At 40.2% G+C, this 23,770-nt stretch overlaps 2 protein-coding genes across 2 annotated transcripts; one reads left to right on the plus strand and one right to left on the minus strand.

The window, feature by feature from the left end:
• Window positions 1-2,737: 2,737 nt before the first annotated feature.
• Window positions 2,738-3,688, minus strand: LOC105883387 (olfactory receptor 2AG1). The gene has a single exon (XM_012786452.2). It carries the CDS (start codon window positions 3,686-3,688, stop codon window positions 2,738-2,740), a length of 951 nt encoding a protein of 316 aa, XP_012641906.2.
• A 9,836-nt stretch (window positions 3,689-13,524) lies between these two features.
• Window positions 13,525-14,475, plus strand: OR2AG2 (olfactory receptor family 2 subfamily AG member 2). The gene has a single exon (XM_012786453.3). The coding sequence runs from the start codon at window positions 13,525-13,527 to the stop codon at window positions 14,473-14,475; it is 951 nt and encodes a 316-aa protein (XP_012641907.1).
• Window positions 14,476-23,770: the final 9,295 nt, after the last annotated feature.

Raw genomic sequence — 23,770 nt, forward strand, 5'->3', positions numbered from 1 at the left:
AAACTAGTACAAACTCAATGGAAAATAATATGGAGATGCCTCAAAGAACTCAAAGTAGAACTACCTTTTGATCCAGCAATCCCTCTACTGGATATTTGGGTAAATACCCAAATTTCCTTTGGGTAAATACCCAAAGGAAAAAAGACATTCTCTATAATAAAGACATCTACATTCAAATGTTCACCACAGCACCATTCATAATTACAAACACTTGGAAACAATCCAAGTGCTCATATATACATGACTGGATTAATAAAATGTAGTATATGTATACCACAGAGTACTACTCAGCCACAAAAAACAATGGTGATCTAGCACCTCTTATATTATCCTGTATGGAGCTGGAGCCCATTCTTTGAAGTGAAATATCACAAGAATGGAAAAACAAGCACCATGTGTATTCACCATTAAATTGGTACTAATTGGTTGACACTTATGTGCACATGTGGAAGTAATATTCATCGGGTGTTGGGAGGGGGGAAAGTGAAAGAGGGGATTGCATATGCTTGTAGCTCTTACTCAGGTGCAAACGCAACATATGTAACCAAAGCATTTGTACCCTCATAATATTCTGAAATAAAAATGTTAAAAAAGAATGTTGACTGTCCCACAGTAATGTGTATTGAAATGCATACATTTTATTATTCTTAATAAATAAGAGTTTTATGGAAAAAATAAAATGTTACTAGAAAAGTGTTAATTTTGGAAAAAGGTTAAAAACCTATTTTCCACACAAGATAAATTAGAAATTTATTAGAAAACATAAAAGACCCCTGTAATATTCTAAAATTTAAAAAAAAGAAAAAAGTAAGTTGTAAAGGATATGTAAATTGTGATGCCACTTGTAAAAACTTTCACATATGAAGCAATATATTTTATTTATAGATATATTATTATATATAAGATAATAAAAATATGCACAGGAAGGATATACACCAACGTTATCTTTGGGTCAGGAGGGCTTTCAGTATGTATGTACTGTTTTATTTCTTCATAAAAATATTGGAGTCAATATTTTAATAAAATTAACATGTAAGTATCTTGTATTTTTTCATTTTTCCATGTGTTAAAATATCAAGAAAAAAGACAAGTAGTTATGCAGGATGCATAAATTCTGGAATTCTAATGTACAGTGTGGAGAATATAGTTAATGGTAATGTATTGTATACTTGAAATTTAGTAAGAGAATAGATCTTAAGTGTATGTTCGTTAGCTTGAGTGTGGTAATTTCATAATGTACACATAGATCAAAACATTACATTGTACACCTGAAGTATATATTATTGTCAATGCACATCAGTGAAGCTGCAGGAAAAGACAAATGAAGAAAATGGAAGAAAAAAGATATCTTTCACTACACAAATATTTTTAACATTTCTCTGTCTAAAAATCCCTGCCATGGATATATCAGAAGTCAAATAACTAATTGAAAAGAAGTTATTATTACAAATATGACACACGAAGTATTTGTGTCCTTAATCTGTAAAGAACTTCAACAAATCAATAAGAAAAATGTGAACAAATTACTTAAGCAAATTAAAATAATAGAAAAATATTATATGTTATCAATTAGTAAAGACTATATGTCAAATTTAACCTGGAAAAAGATGTGGTGAGTTAAATACACTTATATTGCTGGTAAGAATACAAAATGTTTGAAATTTTTAAAAAATCAATTTGTCTTTTCATATCAAGAATATTAAACAGATTTTAACCTTGGTTTCAGTAATTTCATTCATAAGAATTTTTCTAAGAAAAAAAATAGTCACACACCCAAGAGATTGACATTACTGATTTAATACACACAAATGCATACACCTATCAACACAACAGTGTTAAATGCATAACAATGATAAAATATCTAATAATATTAAAAAACATTCATATGATGTATATTATGCCCCCACTTAGTATTTTCAAGGCCACTAATTCTGTAAGAGTTAAAATGTATTACATCTTCATTATATACCAGATGCTGCTCTACATGTCTTGTACTTGCTAATTTATTCAATCTTCACAATACTATGAAGTAGGACTTATTGTTAATGTTCATTAACACTTTGCAGAGTACAAACAGGTTAAGTAACATGCTCAAAGTTATATAAATAAGTGAGGTGTATTGAATTCTAACCTGTTCTCTGATAACTGACCCCAGACTCATTGCAGTGCTCGATATTGCCACTATGTAATACAGGAGGAAAACATCATTATATGCTAATAGGTAAAAAAAAAATCTCTGTTTTACATGCACAAATCAACTCAGTACTGGGGCACTAGACAAGGCACTCCCTATAAGATGGTTTAATAAAATCAATTGGTCTCAATTTTGTAGAAATCTCAAGACATCTCCCCCTTTGAAATGTGGGTCTTCTTGGGCCACCCACTTGAAATTTTCATTTCTCTGTCTCTTATGTTGGTCCAATATCAGCTCCCAAGGTCGGGGTCATGTCTCAAGTTACTGATAACCTCTACACCCATTTAATTAAGCAGTTACTTTGGAAATTAAAGAGTAAATTTTAAGTAGAGGGAAGAGTAATTTTAAATAGTGTAAATCATACCCTATAAATTACTTCCTGAAAAGAAGACTTAAGGAGCATTTGACAAGGCCGGTTATACTCCTTCACTTTTCTATTAAGAGATATACTCTGCATCATCTTTGTTTTACCCTATGTATTTGATTCATAGCAGAAATCTTCTGACATCGAGGAGAATGAATTTTGGAAACCTTGAGCCCTCCCTAGAGGGTGGATCGTGTTGGCAATATGTGCTTTCCCAGGACCCTTCTCAAGGCCCCCATGACCTCCTTATTCCTCAGGCTGTAGATGAGGGGGTTCAGGGCTGGAGTAACAATTGTGTAGAAAACAGAGATGATGTTGTCTTGTTTGGGGCTGTGGAAGGAACTGGGCAGGACATACATGGACGTGGCCGCTCCATAGAACATCCCAACCACAGTTAGGTGGGAAGAGCAGGTAATAAGGGCTTTCTTCCTCCCCTCATTTGAGGGCATGTGAAACACAGTGAACAGGATTAGCATGTAGGAGGCCAGGATAGCAGCAAGAGGGGGAATCAGGAAGGTCACACCCATCACATATACCATGAGCTCATATCTAGAGGTATCTGCACAAGCCAACCTCAACAAAGGTGGGATCTCACAGAGCAGGTGTCTGATCTTCTGGGCTTTGCAGAAGGGATAGTGCATAGTATATATGGTATGTCCTAGAGCACTCAGGAATGCCAGGATCCAGGATGTGGCCACCATGAACCAGCAGACACTTGGCCTCATGAGGACCATGTAGTTCAGAGGGTGACAAATGGCCACATACCTGTCATAGGCCATGAAGGCCAGTAGGAGATCCTCTGCACCACCCAGTGTCAGTGCCAGGAACATCTGAAGGGCACAGCCTCCAAAGGTGATGATGTTTTCTCTGCGCAGAAAATCGATGAGAGCCTTGGGAGTGACAACAGATGTGAACAGGAGGTCCATGAGAGACAGCTGCCCAAGCAGGAGGTACATGGGCACGTGAAGCTGGGCATCCATTGTGATGACCAGGAGCAGCAGGCCATTGCTGATCAGGGCCAACATGTACAGGACTGCAAGTGTAGCACAGAGCAGTTCAGGAGACCCACTGTCATTCAGAATCCCCACCAAGATGAAGCCCCTTCCCAAGGTAGAGTTCCAGAGCTCCATTCTGTGTGGTTTCTTTAGTTGCCTAGAACCAGATGGATTCTTAGTGCACGTTTGCTAAGATGAACCCTACTTTTGTAACATTGGCAGCCCTTTAGAATACTCAAGAACATGAATCCAATGAGGTGACACCTTTTCCACTGGCAACAGACTTTGCCTCTTGATCTCTGAGTTTATGACTCTTTCAATGGTATCTTGATGAAAGATGCATCTAAATAGAGAACAGGCATTGCAGTAATAGCTAAATATTAAGAAATCACTACATGAAACTATTATTCAAGACATTAAACCTGAATGTGTATCTTGCAGAGAAATTAAATCATCTTTCTTTAAGATTAAAGAAATATTCTTCCACTATGCTCTTGATTATCCTTGTACCTATGTGTTAGTATAACGTTTGAGTAATCACATAAATAGACAGTTCATTTTCGGCAAAAACCTGTTTTGATAAGAAATTCCAAACAGGTACACAGACTGGATTTCAATAAATCATTTCCATTTCTTTTTCCATAGAACTTATATATAAGTTCCATAGAACTTATATATATTCTTATTCCATAGAACTTATATACTTGTTTGCAGCAGTCATGGCTCTAGACACAAGCCTCATTAAAAGACTAATGTTTATGCACCTTAGTTACCTCTCTTGGCCAGTCCCACGTTCTCCAGGAGTTTGAGAGAGAGGGGATTCCGGACTGTCAGAGACTAGGGGATGTTGTGTTTGAGAAGGTGTTGCATTTAAAACTAAATCTTTAGGATCAATGAAAACATGTGTGTTTTTTAAAAAACAGATTATGATATGATGTGAGCCTGGGAGAACTCAGAAATAGAATAGATGAGGTTCATCCCAGGAATAACAGGGTGTTCATATTTGGGGGAAAAGGAGTGAAAGATGGTAAAAGAGCATCTATTGTACATTGTAATTGGGCTAAATAACATTATCCCCCTCCTGCCTTTGACCCAGATGTCCACTCTCTCTTCTGCAACATCAGAGCATCTATATGTCTACACTGGATGGAAGGGCCAAAGAGACAGGGAGAAATAACTCCCTTTCTGAAAAGCTGGTGTTAGCATGTGGTACCCAATCCCATGGAGAAGCCGACAGAGACAGGGGCCTAAGATTGATGGGAGTCGGTGTGTACATGATGAAATGTAACAGATAAAGCCAAAACTGAATGTGCAGTTAAAGATTTGGAAATGAAATATCCTTTTGTAAATCATTTCTCCATATCATGGCATATATATTGAAATATTTCATTGCCTTTTTATGGATCCATTAGTACCATAATGGTTAACAAGTATGAGAGCATGCAACAGGCATATCATCAGTTATTATATAGTCCTTTGAGGATGTTCATCATCTGATGGATGCAAAAATACATTACCAGGCCAGGCGTGGTGACTCATGCCTGTGATCCTAGCACTCTGGGAGGCCGAGGTGGGTGGATTGTTTGAGCTGAGGAGTTAAAGAGACCAGCCTGAGCAAGAGCGAGACCTCATCTCTACTAAAAATAGAGAAAGAAATTTGCTGGATAACTAAAATTATATAGAAAAAATTAGCCAGGCATGGTGGTGCATGCCTGTAGTCCCAGCTACTCAGGAGGCTGAGGCAGAAGGATTGTTTGAGCGAGGAGTTTGAGGTTGCTGTGAGCTAGGCTGATGCCACGGCACTCTAGCCCGGACAACAGAGTGAGATTCTATCTCAAAATAAATAAATAAATAAATAAATAAATAAATAAATAAATAAATAAATAAATAAATGCATTACCAGAGGCCAGCATAGCCCACAGGATCTTAAGACAGGTATCAAGATTTCTACCAGGTAGCAGATACCCAGACCTGGGCTGTATCATGGAGTCTTCATCAGTCCTAATTGGTTCTCTCTGCATGTTCAGAAAGTCAAGAATAAAGGGATTGAGATGGGCCATGGAGCCCAAAACACTAAGCAGTCTGTCAGGGAGAGTAGTTTAAATTCTCAGGATAAGCTTTGGACTCTATTTTTCCTACTCAACATGCCGAGGGGCTACCCATTTCTCTGAAAGAGAGACAAAGTCTTTACCTCAGGTGGTGAGAAGCCTCACTGCCCCATATGCAGACTTCCTTGGGGCTTGTTTCAAGGTCCAGAGATTTCCAGTAGAAGTGGAGACAGAGGGTGTGGCTTTGCTCAGCAGTATTCAGTTGGTTTAATTTTTGCTAAATTGGGTTAAATGTCTGAGGAATCCAAATGAGATCAGTTGACAGGACGCCTCTGTTCCTTGCACTTATGTGCCAGTCTTCTTTGGAAATGGCAGTGGATACAGACACACAACTAACACAGGATCTGAGTGGCTTCCTTTGGAGAGAGAAGATGACTTCCCTGCAGATTCCCAAGGAGGGAGCTCCCCTAGCCTGGATAACTCAGTTGTCAGACTGAGTTCTTGGGTCCAGATAGTCAGACTCTCCTCTGTTCCTGCTGGGGTCTGGGAGCAAAGATGAAAGCTGCAGAATTCCGGAGGAAGGTAGATATTAAAGATCCGCCTATAGGAGACCCAGCCACTCCCTGCCTATCCTTGTCCCTGGGGCCAACAATGAGCCAGGGCCTTGTCCTGGGAGAGACTTCCCTGTTTTCCCATCCCATGATCTCTTCCCTCTGCTCTATTCTACCCCTATCTTCAGAGGGACTTATCCTCTCAGCTGAAATGGCTTTCCCCAGAAATGCTGAGCCAGGATCAGGATGGTAATGAATCCTCTTGGGTGTGTTTCCTGGCCTGGTATCCTCATACTCTTCTCTCTCTAAATGAGCTGAGAGGACTTATGTTTTTATTCACCGCAAGGGGAGCACTGATGCCCATTTCTAAATTAACTGAATAGACCAGGAAGCTAGGGCTACTGTGTGCCAGTCCTCTGCCCCAGAGCATAAGGTGGGTTTCCTGGCTTCTGTAGGATGCTGCTTCCTTCTTTATGGTGCTTTCAGCCTGCATTATTTCCCATTCAGTAGGAAGTCTATAAATGTGAGAGTCTGTAATGTGAAATCTTTTCTTCACTGACTTTTTGCAAGCCAGTGCAGCTTACGTGTGTTCGTGTGTCTTGTTGTTACTGTTGTCTGCCACCAGTGATGCTTGAAGAGAGGGTGGACAATTTTTTAAGTATTGGGCAGGAAAATAAAAACAAATCCACACACAAAGCAATACTGAAGTACCACAATACATTACAGAAATTGTGGAGTGTCAATATTAACATTGCCAGTGATAATAACAGACAGGGTACCCAAGAAGTAAAGACAATTAGATGACAGTAGACTGTCAATGGCGGTAATGGGACAAGGGAGAGATAGCTTCATAAGTGCTGAGGGAATATGACTGCAAACCTGGAAGTCTATGCACAGCTGAACCATCATTAACATATGAGGACAAATCAAAAACAAAACCAAAAAGAATTTACCCTCAAAGCCTCCCAATAAAAAAATTTCAGCAAAAAAGGAAAGTGATGCCTTGGGAATAGATACAATACAGGAGGCAATAGTGAGCTCATAAATTGACTCAATAAATGAATTGGTAAGTTCAATTCTTGAAAAATAATGAAGACATTTATATTTTAAGAGTAAAGCTAAAGTCCTTCACAAAAATAACAACATGGAAGTGGGATGTTCCTCCTGGTTACTTAAAAAAGCATGTAGAAGTAGAATATTAACATCCTCATACTCATTTATTTTAAATTATCATTTCCTTTTTTTGTTTTTATTTTCTATTAAAGTATAATTTACATACAGTTAGAAACACCTTTCTTGGTATATGGTTCTGCAAGTTTTGATAAACTTATATAGTCATGTAACTACCACCAAACTCAAGATATAGATGTTTCAGCAACCCTCAACAGTTCTCTGGTACCATTTGTAATCATTCCTTCCCCACACCAAAACTCCTTCTACCGTCTCATCTGTTTACTGTCACTATTATTATAATTTGCCTTTTGCAGAATGTCACATAATAGTATCATACGTTTTGAGTCCAGCTTCTTTCGCTTAGCCTGATATGTTTGAGATTCATCTGTTTTCTTCTGTCTATTAGTACACCATTCCATTTATTGCTGAGTAGTATCCAATTGTATGGATCTATCATAGTTTCCTTATCCATTCACCAGTTGCAGGACATTTGTGTTGCTTTCAATTTTGTTGATTATTCAAAAAGCTATTATAAACATTCATGTACAGGGCAATGTGATTTCAAGGGAAGTATTCCCTAAGATGGGGGATAGTAGAGCATGTATGTGATCTATAGTAATGTTCTAGGAGAAAAAGAGAGAAGGGGGGGAGAGAGAAGAGATGTAGAGGAGAGTCAGATCAATTTCTTTAAGTATTAAGAGAACTATGTATGAAGAGCATTAGTGGAGGGTTTGGCCTCTGATAAACACTTTCAAAAGACCAAAAATTCTGTGAAGATATTTGGTAAATTGGTAGTGGAAGATGAGAAAGTCCTACATGATTCCTTCTAGTTTCTCAGTGATGTATGATACACATCCATAAGATGAGAGTAAAGGTCTAAAGTAGTATTTTCAGAGGATAAGACAGTGATTGTATTATGATCATGCAGTAAGAGACCATGTTCCTGGTAGAGAAGACTGAATACTGCCAAGAGTCAAAATTTCCAAATCAATTTATGAGTTAAATATAACCACAGTGAATATAACAATGGAATTTTTTGACAACTGGTTGATGACTTAAAAGTCTATCAGAAAGAATAAATAGATGACAAAACTTAAGAAAAGGTTAGTGAGAAAAAATGAGAAATGGGAGTCTTGACAGACCAAGGCAACTAGAGAGCTAGCCCAGAAAAACTCTATATTAAAAGTCAGTCTATCAGGGAAATGCAAATCAAAACCACAATGAGATATCACTTAACTCCAGTGAGAATGGCCTTTATCAAAAAGTCCCCAAACAACAAATGCTGGCGTGGATGCTGAGAGAGAGGAACACTCCTACACTGCTGGTGGGACTGCAAACTAGTTCAACCTTTGTGGAAAGCAATATGGAGATACCTCAAAGCAATACAAGTAGATCTACCAGTTGATCCAGCAATTCCACTGCTGGGTATCTACCCAAAAGATCAAAAGTCACTTTATGAAAGACATATGCACTTGAATGTTTATACCAGCACAATTCACAATTGCAAAGCTGTGGAAACAACCCAAGTGCCCATCAATTCATGAGTGGATTAATAAAATTTGGTATATGTATACCATGGAGTACTACTCAGCTTTAAAAACAATGGTGATATAGCACCTCATGTATACTCCTGGATAGAGCTGGAACCCTTTCTACTAAGTGAAGTATCTCAAGAGTGGAAAAACAAGCACCACATGTACTCACCAGCAAATTGGTATTAATGGATCAACACCTAAGTGGACATATAGGAGTAACATTTATCAGGTGCAGGGAGGTGGAAGGGGGAAGGAGGGGATGGGTATATACAACCACAACAAGTAAGATGTGCAACCTTTGGAGGATGGACACTCTTGAAGCTCTTACTCGAGGGGGGAGGGGAACATGGGCAATATATGTAACCTTAACATTTGTACCCCCATAATATGATAAAATCAAAAAAAAAAAAAAAAGAAAAAGAAAAAGTCAGTCTAGGCTGGGCGTGGTGGCTCACGCCTGTAACACTCTGGGAGACCAAGGGGGGTGGATTGTTTGAGCTCAGGAGTTGGAGACCAGCCTGAGAAAGAGCAAGACACTGTCTCTACTAAAAAAATAGAAAGAAATTAGCTGGACAACTAAAAATATATTTAAAAAATTAGCCAGGTATGGTGGTGTGTGCCTGTAGTCCCAGTTACTCAGAAGACTGAGGCAGTAGGATTGCTTGAGCCCATGAGTTTGAGGTTGCAGTAAGCTAGGCTAAAGCCACGGCACTCTAGCCTGGCCAACAGAGTGACACTTTGTCTCAAAAAAAAAAAAAAAAAAAGGTCAATCTATGGTCAAGAAATTGTAAAAATAAAAATAAAATTTTTAAGTGATTATTAAAAATGCTAATAGGAAAATCACCTAATTGAAAAGACAATAACTTAAGGACACATATCATATACCTAAATAATTTACAAATTAATTTTAAAATTAAACATGATTCACCACATAAACAGAATTAAAAACAAAGATCATATGATCAAAATTAACTGACTTCAAAATATATTAATACTGCAAGGTTATAGTAACCAAAACAGCATGTTATTGTTATAAAACTAGAGACATAGGCCAATGGAACAGAATAAAGAATCCAGAAATAAAGACACCTGCCTACAATCAATTGATCTTTGACAAAGCAGAGAAAAGCATACACTGGGAAAAGACTCCCTATTCAAAATGGTGTTGGAAAACTTGGATAGCCTCATGCAGAAGAATGAAACTTGATCCCTATCTCTCTCAACATAAACAAAAATTAACTCAAGATAGTTAAACACTTAAATGTAATAAAAATTCTAGAAGAAAACATAGGAAAAACTAACCTCAACATTGGCCTAAGTAAAGAATTTATGACTAAGTCCCCAAAAGCAAATAAAACAAAAATAAAAATAAATACATGAAACTTAAACTAAAAAAGCTTCTGCACAGTGAAAGAAATAAACAGTAAATAGACAACTTAAAGAATGGGAGAAAGTATTTGCAAGCTATACATATGACAAAGTCCTAATACCAAGAATCTACAAGAAGCTCTAACAAATCAGTAAGAAAAATACAAATAGGCCAGGCGTGGTGGCTCACGCCTGTAATCCTAGCACTCTGGGAGGCTGACGCGGGTGGATGGGTCAAGGTCAGGAGTTCGAAACCAGCCTGAGCAAGAGCAAGACGCCATCTCTACTAAAAATGGAAATAAATTAATTGGCCAATTAAAAATATATATAAAAAATTAGCTGGGCATGGTGGCACATGCCTGTAGTCCCAGCTACTGAGGAGGCTGAGGCAGAAGGATTGTTCGAGCCCAGGAATTTGAGGTTGCTGTGAGCTAAGCTGACACCACAGCACTCTAGCCCAGGCAACAGAGTGAGACTCTGTCTCAAGATAAAAAAAAAAAAGAAAGAAAGAAAGAAAAAAAAATAGTGGGCAAATGACATGAACATTTTACATATGTAAAACCTTCTTTTCAAATCCTTCTTTTCAGTACATTCCTTTTATAATGAGGCAAATAAAAAATATCTTACATTATTCTTCTTTTGGACTTCTGCAACAATTTTCTCAGGTATATTCTTTTTATAATCAGAAAATGTTTTTAATTTTCTTAAAGTTCAAAAAGAAAAGATATAATGCCAGCAGCAATTTTCAGCATTTAAGGGTGAAATGAGTGATTAAAGAGAAACTGGTGGCTGGAGAAGATATGACAAAGAATTGGATGAGAGACGAGAAAGGTCTGAATTAAAACAGCTTCCCAGAGCTCTGAGCAGCTAAACCTATTGGTCACAGAATACACAGGCACATGCACGTGCATGAGAGGGAGTAGAAAGGAGAAACAAGGAACTGATAAATCACAGAAAGGTCCAATAAATGAGGGCTGGATGCTAATTAAAGATCAATGAAAGAAGACCTGATATTAATGGAAGCTCTGTATAGGTAACTACCTCTAGCTGGAAATAGCCCAGGCAGCCTTTCAGAACCCATGAGATATACTTTATAATTTCGACAGAGGGCTGCACAGGGGCCCCTTGCTTCTGGGTCAGTCACTGACACTATTTGGTCACGAACAGACTCAGCAAGTTCCTATGGGGCAGAACAATTCCTCAGGCTTCCAAGCTCATTTGGTGGATAAAGTTTGCAGAAAGGTCAATCCAGGAGACACACCCAGGAGATTCATTAAAATCACATTTCCTGGAGCTACACTTTCCGGGGAGGTCATGTCAGCAGGGAGGATGAGACCGTAAAGCCTCTCCCAGGACAGGGCCCTGGCTCACTGTTTCACCAGGGACAGGGGCAGGGAACTGGTGGGTCTCCTTTAAGAAACTCCTCCCTTACCTCTCTCCCCAGATTCCTGCTATGCTCATCTTTTATCAGGGACCCCAGCAGGAGAGAAATAGATGAAAAAATATGAGGACTTAGACTCAAGAACTCATCCAGAACCACTCCAAGGCTGGGAGCCTTTCTCACAAGGAGAGAGGATGAGAGAAATTTGGGGAGATTCATCTCCTTGCTTCCCCAGGATTCTGCCTGAGGTTCTCAGCTGGCTGTCTGCATCCATCTCTATCCCCAGATAGGACCTGAAAACCAGTGACTAGAGGAGCTCTGACCTCTGATCCCAGGTACCACTATACACTTACCTATATCCAACCCTACCAGAAGAGCCACCTACTTCCTCTTTCTTGAGCTTCTTGAACATCCCCACCCTCAGATGAATTCCAGGGCAGTTGGTGCGGTTTGGCCCCTGTGCCCCTCCACATCTAGGTATGGGCTCTGTCTCTGTGTCAAGATCATGTGCGGGGGGGGGGGGGGGGGGTTCAGAAGTCTTAAGAAACAGGGTCAAGACCTTACACTGCTTCTCAGATTCTCTAGTTCCTTGGGCTTTCTAACTCATGAACACCTAACTATACTCTAGCCATCTTGTACATGTGGGGACACGTGTAATCATTCTGTACCACTGGCCACACCTGAGTTCCTAGAATTCCTGATGTGGCCTTTGGTAAAAGTACTTACCTTCAGTACACCTAGATTTTCCTGGCCTACAGTAGTCTGATGTGGGCACCCAAATGAATACTACCTCAAAAGGGAACTATTTAAAATCAGTTGAAGTGCCTTTCCCCTACATGCCTGCCTGACACTAAGTCCAGTGCCACAGAAAAAGCCAATAGAAGTGAAAAAAATAGTAAATAAACTGAGCAATGACACTGGGTAAAAACTCATTTAAAGAAAAAAGGAGCTTCCAAAATTTAGCTACATCATGTTAACTGACTCTGCCCATCCACGAATTACAACAATGCCTCCCTTTTAATCTTGGCCTCCTCTGACTTGTATTGGTTTAAAATCTCCAAACACCACCAGCAGTTTTCCAAAAAGAGGCACTTTCTCTGCAGGTCCAGTGTGTATTCTCTTGCCTTTCTCTTTAGAGGAGAGGCTTGAATCAGACAGAGCAGGCAAGTAGGAAGAATTCCTGAGTGCTATTTACACCAACTTATCCAAGCCCTGATCTTTCTCCTCTTTGAAATCCCATCCTGCACTCCAAGTGCAGAAATCTGGAGGAGTGTGTCCAGATAATTATTTTCTTCTCTTTATTCCCTGTACATTCATCTTTTCACTTAAAAATATAAATGCCTTTCAAATCTAATATCTACCTCCTTCGCCTATTGACAACAAAAAGACAAGTTCAAAAAATTCTGAGTACCGTTCTTGGTAGATATTTATGGAATCCAGTCTGTGTACCTATTTGGAATTTCATATCAAAACAGGTATATATGCAGAAAACGAACTGGATATTTAAGTCATTACTCCAACAATATACTAATGCATAGGTACAAGGATAATCAAGAGCATATTGGAAGAATATTTCTTTAAACCTAAGAAAGAGGCAATTTAGTCATTCTGGAAAGATATATGTTCAGGTTTAATGTCTTGAATAATAGTTTCATGTAGAGATGCCTTAATCTGTAGCTATTATTGTAATGTCTGTTCTCTATTTAGATGCATCTTTTATCAAGATACCATTGAACGAGTCATAAACTCAGAGATCAAGAGGCAAAGTCTGTTGCCAGTGGAAAAGGTGTCACCTCATTGGATTCATGTTCTTGAGTATTCTAAAGGGCTGCCAATGTTACAAAAGTAGGGTTCATCTTAGCAAACGTGCACTAAGAATCCATCTGGTTCTAGGCAACTAAAGAAACCACACAGAATGGAGCTCTGGAACTCTACCTTGGGAAGGGGCTTCATCTTGGTGGGGATTCTGAATGACAGTGGGTCTCCTGAGCTGCTCTGTGCTACACTTGCAGTCCTGTACATGTTGGCCCTGACCAGCAATGGCCTGCTGCTCCTGGTCATCACAATGGATGCCCAGCTTCACGTGCCCATGTACCTCCTGCTTGGGCAGCTGTCTCTCATGGACCTCCTGTTCACATCTGTTGTCACTCCCAAGGCTCTCATCGATTTTCTGCGCAGAGAAAACATCATCACCTTTGGAGGCTGTGCCCTTCAGATGTTCCTGGCACTGACACTGGGTGGTGCAGAGGACCTCCTACTGGCCTTCATGGCCTATGACAGGTATGTGGCCATTTGTCACCCTCTGAACTACATGGTCCTCATGAGGCCAAGTGTCTGCTGGTTCATGGTGGCCACATCCTGGATCCTGGCATTCCTGAGTGCTCTAGGACATACCGTGTACACCATGCACTTCCCTTTCTGCATGTCCTGGGAAATCAGGCACCTGCTGTGCGAGATCCCATCCTTGCTCAAGTTGGCCTGTGCTGATACCTCCAGATATGAGCACATGGTGTATGTGACAGGTGTGACTTTCCTCTTGCTCCCCCTTTCTGCCATTGTTTCCTCCTATGCACTAATACTAGTCACTGTGCTTCACATGCCCTCAAATGAGGGGAGGAAGAAAGCCCTTATCACCTGCTCTTCCCACCTAACTGTGGTTGGGATGTTCTATGGAGCGGCCACATTCATGTATGTCCTGCCCAGTTCCTTCCACAGCCCCAAACAAGACAACATCATCTCTGTTTTCTACACAATTGTCACTCCAGCCTTGAATCCCCTCATCTACAGCCTGAGGAATAAGGAGGTCATGGGGGCCTTGAGAAGGGTCCTGAGAAAGCACATATCACCAACACGATCCAGCCCCTAGGCAGGGCCCCTGAGCTGCCTCTCACCATTCCTGCTGCAAATCAAACTTCTGTGTTCATCCATTCTTTAACGTTATGCTGTCAGATGACACATACACTTTTTAAAATTTACCTTTATTTTCTACTGTGCAGCAGTGTGTATAATGATCTTCAGCTGAACCCACCTGGCACGTGTCTCATTGGCCTTGGAAGCCCATGCAATAAAACGGAGTAGAAGGGGGGAAAAGTCTTAAATCAATGCCTTAGAACAGCGGTCCCACCCTTTTTGGCACCAGGGACCAGTTTCATGGAAGACAATTTTTCCACAGATCACAGCGCTGTGGGCAGGGGCAGTGCTGGGGGAAATGTTTCAGGATGATGCAAGCACATTACATTTATTGTGCACTTTATTTCTGTTATTGTTATATTGTAATATATAATGAAATAATTATACAATTCACCACAATGCAGAACCAGTGGGAGCCCTGAACTTGTTTTCCTGCAACTAATGCCACCGCTCATCTCGCAAAAGGTGGAGCTCAGGTGATGATGCAGGCAATCAGGAGCAGCTCTAAATACAGGTGAAGCTTGGCTTGCTGCCACTCACCTGCTGTGTGGCCTGGTTCCCAACAGGCAAGGAACCTGTACAGGTCCTGCGGCCCAGGGCTTGGGGACTACAGTCTTAGAACACACTCTTTGGTAGGGCATAGTCCTCACACACTCCCAAGTAGACATGGGAGGGAATCAGCTTTCCATTTTAACATCATGTAGCAGTGAGAAACAGCAGTAGTTTTGGACTGACCAAACTAACCAGATTCTTAAACTATTAGAAGGGAGAAGAAATTCCAGAAGATATATTAGACTTCCTGTTTATTAGGTAGATGGTTGTTTCAGCAATAGCAGAAGTGAATAATAGGTGTGAGACTGCATTTGTATTCCAGATGTGAAGAGAAGTTCGTACTGATTACATAAATAATGATAAATACATACATCAAGGTAGTGAAAGAGGAGGAAGAAAGGGAGCCTGGCATTTCTACTTGGAAACTTTGACAGAGTCATTTTGAAAAGGGGCATTTTTTACATTGCCTAAAACTAAATTTAAAACAAAGAAATGAATAAAATAGAATTGTAAATACCCAGGCTTAAAGTGAGCAATAGAGATACAATAAAAGAGATATTTTGTGCAAGTTGTTTTAATTTTTATAATATGTGGGCTTACAGATATACAGATGTGTTTTGACATCAAAACAATTGCAAGGAGCTTATATTCTTGAAGTTAGTATATGTATATGTCTATGTTCCCAGGAAAGGAAGTATAAAATACATGATTCACTTTCTAGGTAGTCTAAATACGCTTTATCATTTCATTTATCAGCGTGGGAAGATTCATAACAAAAGCTGGGAACTTAGGCCAGGTGCAGTGGCTCACGCCTGTAATCCTAGCACTCAGGGAGACCGAGCCAGGAGGATCGCTCCAGATCTAGAGTTCGAGGCCAGCCTAAGCAAGAGCGAGATCGCTGTCTCTACTAAAAATAGAATGAAATTACCTGTACAAATTATATATATATAGAAAAAATTAGCCGGGCATGGTGGCGCATGCCTGTAGTCCCAGCTACTCAAGAGGCTGAAACAGAAGGATTGCTTAAGCCCAGGTGCCACAGCATACAAGCCTGGGGCAACAGAGCCTGTCTCAGAAAAAAAAAAAAAAAGCTCCAAAATACGTTGGCTTATGTAGGTGTCATTTTTGAGAATGGTGCCTTGTGAAAACACAGAAATTCCTTTTATTCTTTACAGAAATAACCTTTAATTGCTTAATCTATAAAGCTAAGCTACAACATAAAAGCTAAAGCAAATCTAGAAAGTTAAACTAAGCTTATTATAAAAACTGAGAAAGTTCAGAAATTCAGAAAGAAGCAACCATCACCTATATGGTTTTCCCTTCTTATACATTCATGTATTTTACTGAATTTATATATACATGATGATTAAGGTCCTGGTTTTTGTCATTTAAAATTTGGTGAATTTTTTTTCCTTGTTATGAGGGCATGTTTTAGAGTAGTAGTGTGGAGGAAGGGGGCCAGAGTGTCTGAGTTTGAATCTCTCTCTCCCCTTTAATCATCTGTGCATCTTTGAATGCTACATTAAACTCTTTGTACCTCAGTTTGCTCACGTTAAAAGTGGTGATAATTACAGGTCTGATTTCATGGTAGTGTTTGGTGGAAAGAAGATAATAAATACCAGGCACTGAGACCACAGCCTAGTAAATTGTGCTTAACGTAGCTTGTTAATTATATGGATTAACAGTAAAAAATTGAAAAATGTAACATTATTTTATTGTTTTATTTTATAAATAAAACATGTTTGTTTTATTTATTTTTTAAAAAAATATTGTAGCTATTAATGTGGTACCTAATGTTTTTTTTTTTTTTTTTTTTTTAACTTTTTGTAAAATTTTATAGTGAACATTTTGTGAATAAAAGTACATTTAGGTATAATTTCCTATTTTCCTTATGTATGGCAACTTTTGGGACACCCTGTATTATATATTTTTTTTAATTATTTTTTTTATTTTGGCATATTATGGGGGTACAGATTTTAAGGTTTCAATAAATGCCCATTTCCCCCCCTCCCCCCAAAAGTCTGAGTCTCCATCATGACCATCCCCCAGATGGTGCACATCCCACTCACCATGTATGTATATACCCGCCCCCCTCCCCCCTCCCACCTGCCCAATACCCTATTACTGTAGCACCTATGTGTCCATTTAGGTGCTACTCAGTTAATACCAGTTTGCTGGAGAATATATCTGGTGCTTGTTTTTCCAATCTTGGGATACTTCACTTAGTAGTATGGGTTCCAGCTCTAACCAGGAAAATATAAGGTGTGCTATATCACCATTGTTTCTTAGAGCTGAATAGTACTCCATGGTGTACATATACCACATTTTATTAATCCATTCTTTGATTGATGGGCACTTGGGCTGTTTCCACAGCCTTGCAATTATGAATTGTGCTGCTATAAACATTCGAGTGCAGGTGTCTTTTTTGTAGAGTGTCACTGGATCATTTGGGTAGATGCCCAGCAATGGGATTGCTGGATCAAATGGTAGATTCACTTGTATCGCTTTAAGGTATCTCCATATTGCTTTCCACAGAGGTTGAACTAGTTTGCAGTCCCACCAGCAGTGTAGGAGTGTTCCTCTCTCTCCGCAACCACGCCAGCATTTATTGTTTGCAGATTTTTTGATAAAGGCCATTCTCACTGGGGTTAAGTGATATCTCATTGTGGTTTTGATTTGCATTTCCCTGATGATTAGAGATGTTGAGCATTTCTTCATATGTTTGTTGGCCATTCTTCTGTCTTCTTTAGAAAAATTTCTGTTCAAGTCCTTTGCCCACTTTTTAATGGGGTTATTTGATTTTTTCTTCCTAATTTTCGTGAGTTCTAAGTATATTCTAGTTATCAGTCCCTTATCGGATGCATAGGATGCAAAAATTTTCTCCCATTCTGTAGGTTGTCTGTTTACTTTCATGACTATTTCTTTGGCTGTGCAGAAGCTTTGTAGTTTGATCATGTCCCATTTATTTATTTTTGTTGCTGCTGTGATTGCCTTTGGGGACTTCTTCATAAACTCTTTGCCCAGGCCGATGTCTAGGAGAGTGTTTCCAACTTTTTCCTCTAGAGTTCTAATAGTTTCATATCTTAGGTTTAAGTCTGTTATCCAGCGTGAGTTGGTTTTTGTGAGAGGTGAAAGGTGTGGGTCCTGTTTTAGCCTTCTACAGGTGGCTATCCAGTTTTCCCAGCACCATTTATTGAAGAGGGATTCTTTTCCCCAGCGTATGTTTTTGTCTGCTTTGTCAAAGATGAGATGGCTATATGAGGATGGTTTTATATCAGGATTCTCACATCTGTTCCACTGGTCTATATTCCTGTTTTTGTGCCAATACCATATTGTTTTAATTACTACAGCTTTGTAGTATAGTTTGATATCTGGCATATTAATGCCTCCCATTTTGTTTTTGTTGCCTAGAATTGCTCTTGATATTCGGGGTCTTCTTTGGTTCCATACAAAGCGTAAAATTATTTTTTCTATATCTGTGAATAATGCTGATGGGATTTTAATAGGTATTGCATTGAATCTGTAGATCAGTTTGGGTAGTATAGACATTTTGATGATATTGAGTCTGCCGATCCACGAGCATGGTATGGATTTCCATCTGTTTACATCCTCTGCTATTTCCTTCCTTAGTGTTTCATAGTTCTCCCTGTAGAGGTCTTTTACCTCTTTGGTTAAATATATTCCTAGGTACTTTAATTTCTTTGTTGCTATTGTGAAGGGAATTGAGTCTTTGATTTGGTTTTCAATTAGATTGTTGTTGGCGTATATGAATGCCTCTGATTTCTGTGTATTGATTTTGTATCCTGAGACATTACTAAATTCATTGATCAGTTCCAGGAGTTTCTTGGTTGAATCCTTGGGGTTTTCTAGATACAATATCATATCATCAGCAAACAGTGAAAGTTTGATCTCTTCTGCCCCTATTTGGATACCTTTGATTCCATTTTCCTGTCTGATTGCTGTAGCCAAGACTTCCAGCACTATGTTGAACAGAAGTGGAGATAGTGGGCAGCCTTGTCTGGTTCCAGTTCTAAGTGGGAATGATTTCAATCTTTCCCCATTCAGTATGATGTTGGCTATGGGTCTGTCATATATGGCTTGTATCATTTTTAGGTATGTCCCTTCTATGCCTATTTTCTTAAGTGTTCGTATCATGAAAGGGTGTTGAATTTTGTCAAAAGCTTTTTCTGCATCTATTGAAAGAATCATGTGGTCTTTGTTTTTGCTTCTGTTTATGTGGTGAATTGCATTTATAGATTTACGTATGTTGAACCATCCCTGCATCCCTGGGATGAAGCCCACTTGGTCGTGGTGGATTATTTTTTTGATAAGTGTCTGTATTCGGTTAGCTAAGATTTTGTTGAAAATTTTTGCATCTATATTCATTAGGGATATTGGTCTGTAGTTTTCTTTTTTTGTTGCATCCTTTCCTGGTTTTGGTATCAGAGTAATATTCGCTTCATAAAAGGTGTCGGGGAGGTTTCCGTTCTTCTCGATGTTGTGGAATAGTTTCTGCAAGATAGGTACTAGTTCTTCTTTGTAAGTATGGTAAAATTCAGGTGTGAAGCCATCTGGACCGGGACTTTTCTTTTTAGGGAGATTTTTAATTGCTGTTTCTATTTCAGCTGTTGAGATTGGTCTGTTCAGGGAATCTATTTCTTCCTGGTTGAGCCTAGGGAGGCTGTGTGTTTCTAGAAATTTGTCCATTTCCTCCACATTTTCCAGTTTGTGTGCATAAAGATTTTTGTAGTATTCATAAATTGTATCTTGTATCTCTTTGGGATCAGTTGTGATATCTCCTTTTTTATTCCTGATGGAGCTTATTAGAGATTTCTCTTTTCTGCTTTTCGTTAGCTTAGCCAATGGCGTGTCAATCTTGTTTATTTTTTCAAAGAACCAACTTTTTGTTTTATTAATCTCCTGAATAGCTTTCCTGTTTTCAATTTCGTTTAGTTCTGATTTGATCTTGTTGATTTCACTTCTTCTGCTGGGTTTGGGGTTGGTCTGTTCTTCTTTTTCCAGCTCTTTGAGTCGTTTCATTAGATTGTCTATTTGTGATCTTCTTGCCTTTTGGTTATAGGCATTTATGGAGATAAACTTTCCTCTCAGAACTGCTTTAGCTGTGTCCCAGAGGAGTTGATAACTTGTCTCTCCATTGTCGTTTTCTTCATAGAAGTTTTTTATTTCGGTCTTGATTTCTTCATTTACGAAGTAATCATTTAGTAGGAGGTTGTTTAATTTCCACGTTTTTGTGTAGAAATGTGAGTTTCTGTTAGGGTTGATTTCTAGTTTTATTCCACTGTGGTCTGAGAAGGTACATGGTATGATTTCTATTTTTTTAAATTTCTTGAGATTTTCTTTGTGTCCTAGGATATGGTCAATCTTAGAGAATGTCCCATGAGCTGATGAGAAGAACGTATATTCAGTGGCTTTTGGGTAGAATGTTCTGTAGATGTCTGTCAGACCCAATTGTTCTAGAGTTTTGTTTAAGTCCATTATTTCTTTATTAATTTTCTGTTTGGAGGATCTGTCTCGTGCCGTCAGTGGGGTGTTGAAATCTCCGGCGATTATGGAGTTGCTATTAATCCATTTGCTTAGCTCCAGTAAGGTTTGCTTTATGAATCTGGGTGCACCTAAGTTGGGTGCATATATATTTAAAATTGTTATCTCTTCTTGTTGGACTGTGCCCTTCACCATTATATAATGACCCTCTTTGTCTTTTACTACTTTTGTTGGTTTAAAAACTAAATCATCTGAAATTAGAACTGCCACACCAGCCTTCTTTTGGCTTCTATTTGCTTGGAATATTGATCTCCACCCTTTTATTTTTAGTCTATATGCATCCTTGCAGGTTAGATGTGTTTCCTGAAGACAGCATATACTTGGCCTATATTTTCTTATCCATTCAGCCAGCCTATGTCTCTTGAGTGGAGAGTTTAAGCCATTCACATTTATTGAGAAAACTGATAGGTAAGGTAGATTACTGTTCATTCTGTTGGTTTGGATGTTGTTGCTATGATTTCTCTCTTGAGCCATTGTAATATCTGGCCTTTAATATCTTTGGGTTTTGGTTGTTTTTATATTCGTGGGTTATTATTATGATGTTCCGTGCATAACGCTGTTTTAAGTACTTCTTGTAGGGCTGGTCTTGTCTTGGTGAATTCTCTGAGCTTTTGCTTGTCTGAGAATGTTTTTATTTCTCCTTCATATACAAAGCTTAGTTTTGCAGGGAATAATATTCTAGGCTGGGCATTGTTTTGTTTCAAAAGAGTGAGAATGGGGCCCCAGTCCCTCCTTGCTTGTAAAGTCTCATTAGAGAAGTCTGATGTTATTCGAATTGGCTTTCCCTTGTATGTTACTTGCTTCTTTTGTCTTACAGCTCTTAGAAGGGCCTCTTTAGTTGATACTTTGGTCAGTCTGATGACTGCATGTCGTGACGTCTTCCTGTTTGCGTTGAATCTCCCAGGGGTCCTCTGAGCTTCTTGAACTTGTATATCAAGATTTTGAGCAAGGCCTGGGAAATTTTCCTCTATTATATCTTCAAACAGCTTGTCCAACCCTTGAGTGTTGTCTTCTTCCCCTTCTTGTAAGCCTATGACCCTCACATTAGGTTTCTTCACGTAATCCCACAGCTCTTGTAGGCTTTGCTCTTTTCTCTTGTTTCTCTGCTCTATTTCTGTGACTGATTTATTTAATTGGAGGGTGTTATCTTCAAGCTCTGAGATTCTTTCTTCTATTTCATCTACCCTGTTCTTGAGACTTTCCACTGTATTTTGTAGTTCCTTGAATTGATTCTTCATTTCCAGGAGTTCGGCTACACTTTTCTTCAATGTGTCTATTTCTTTTCTCATATCTTGGAGATTTTTTGTGGTTTCTTGGTGTTGGTTATTGAGTTGTTGTTGCAGCTGGGTGAGTGTTCTTATGTTCCACATACGAAATTCCTCTTCTGTCATTTTGGTTGCCTGATTTTGGTCGGTGTCCTTTTCTAGGGGGCTGGTGCTCCTCTTTGGGGGTGTGTTTTCCGTTTGGTTCTTCATATTTCCTGAGTTCTTTCGCTGATTTCTTCCCATGTCGATCAGTTGTTGTTTCTTTCCTTAGGTTATTGTTTGGGTATTCACACACCTTGTTTAGTTTCTGAGGCGTTAGGTGGTGCCTGTGGGTGAAATTGGACCACTCCCTGTATATTGAGTCAGTGGGTGCCATGGGAAAGGCTGTGCAAAATGCCGTCCCTGTCAGTAGGTGGCATTTGCTTGGAGGAACAGGCTATGGTGTTGCTTTTGAGTCCTGTTATCAGCTCTCGTTCTGGGCGGAGCTGGGTTGGGTAAGCCTGCCCTCAGTCCGTTAGCAGGGGTCAAATTTCTGTTCTCTGCTTCCAGGGAGAGCTGTCAGGGCGGGGCTGGAATGGTCCTGCTCAGCCAGAAAGTCCGGGTGTGGGGGTGGGGCTGTCTGAGACCCGCAGTCTGCAGCAGGCCTCGCTTCTTTCCACCCTCCCCAACTCCACAGCTACTCCTGGGCCTCTGCCAGCAGGCCAGACCACAAGCCACCCGGCCTCCCCGGACTGTGGTGCCAGCGGGGAGGTTCCCTGCACAGGAACGCCGCCTGGGTTGGGCGCACGGCCTCCTCCTGGGAGGAGAGTTGTCCTCTAGGGCGCCGATCCGCCCCTGGAGGCACACAGCCCTCAGTAGGCTGTTCACGTATAACCCTTCTGTGCCCCGGGTAATGCTAGCCCTCAGTGCAGGGGATCTGGTCTGCAGGTCCGACCTCTGGGTCCCAGAGTTCAAACTGTATTCCCACCAGGGAGAGGATTTCCAGTCCTAATTCACCCACAGGGAGCCCAAGCTGGGTCTATGTCTCTCAGCCTCTGAGTCGGCACCGTTTTCCTGGGAACACGGTGCCAGCAGCACCTGGGAGGGTTGGCGGGGTCCCAAACGGGAAGGTCCCGTTCCCTGGAGGTGCCTCCGGCTGGTGGCTGTATTGTCTCTCTGGGCAGCCGCGGGTAGGGTCGGCGGAGGGGAGGAGGAGGCAATATGGCGCCTGCCGCGCGGCTCGGGTCCGTGCACACGGAGGTGCCCGGAGGAAGTTGGGAACCTGGTGCCACGTCTGCTACAGGCTCACCGTTGGCAGGCGGCGGCAGTCTCTGGGCTGATGTCCGCAGGTCTCTCCACCCGCTGGGGAGCCCACCAGCAGTCCCGAATGCAGGGGAGGGGAAACAGCAGATCCACCTACCCTTGCCACTGGTCTCTGGGCTGCTCCGGTGGTCTCAGCCTCCAGTTCTCCTCCGCAGCCTCCTCCCGTGGAGTCTCCCGGGGTCTCAGGTACCCCTCCTTCCGGCCCTTGTCCGCTGTATGCTCGTCTTCTTGCTTCTTTCCTCTAGTTTCTGCTAGAATCGGTCTTTTCTGCAGAGACCCTCTGTCTGGCGGTGTTATTCGTCCGCCATCTTGCTCCGCCCCATCCCTAATGTTGTTTTGATAGAAGTGTACATTGTGGAATTGCTAAACCAAGCTAATTAACATATGCTTTACCTCATCTACTTATCATTTTTTTTGTGCTGAGAACAGTTAAAATTTACTTTCTTAGCAATTTTCAAGTGTACAATATAGTCTTATTAATTATAATCATCATGATGTACAATAGGTCTCTTGAATTTATTTGTGCCTTGTTGAATAGAAGTGACAAGAATGGGCATCCTTGTATTGTTC

Source organism: Microcebus murinus, chromosome 4, assembly GCF_040939455.1.
Source record: "Microcebus murinus isolate Inina chromosome 4, M.murinus_Inina_mat1.0, whole genome shotgun sequence".
NCBI classification, from domain to species: domain Eukaryota; kingdom Metazoa; phylum Chordata; class Mammalia; order Primates; family Cheirogaleidae; genus Microcebus; species Microcebus murinus.

What these genes read in the sequence shown, in the direction of transcription:
- LOC105883387 (XM_012786452.2), bottom strand. Translation starts at nt 3,688, where the DNA reads ATGGAGCTCTGGAACTCTACCTTGGGAAGGGGCTTCATCTTGGTGGGG.
- OR2AG2 (XM_012786453.3), top strand. Translation starts at nt 13,525, where the DNA reads ATGGAGCTCTGGAACTCTACCTTGGGAAGGGGCTTCATCTTGGTGGGG.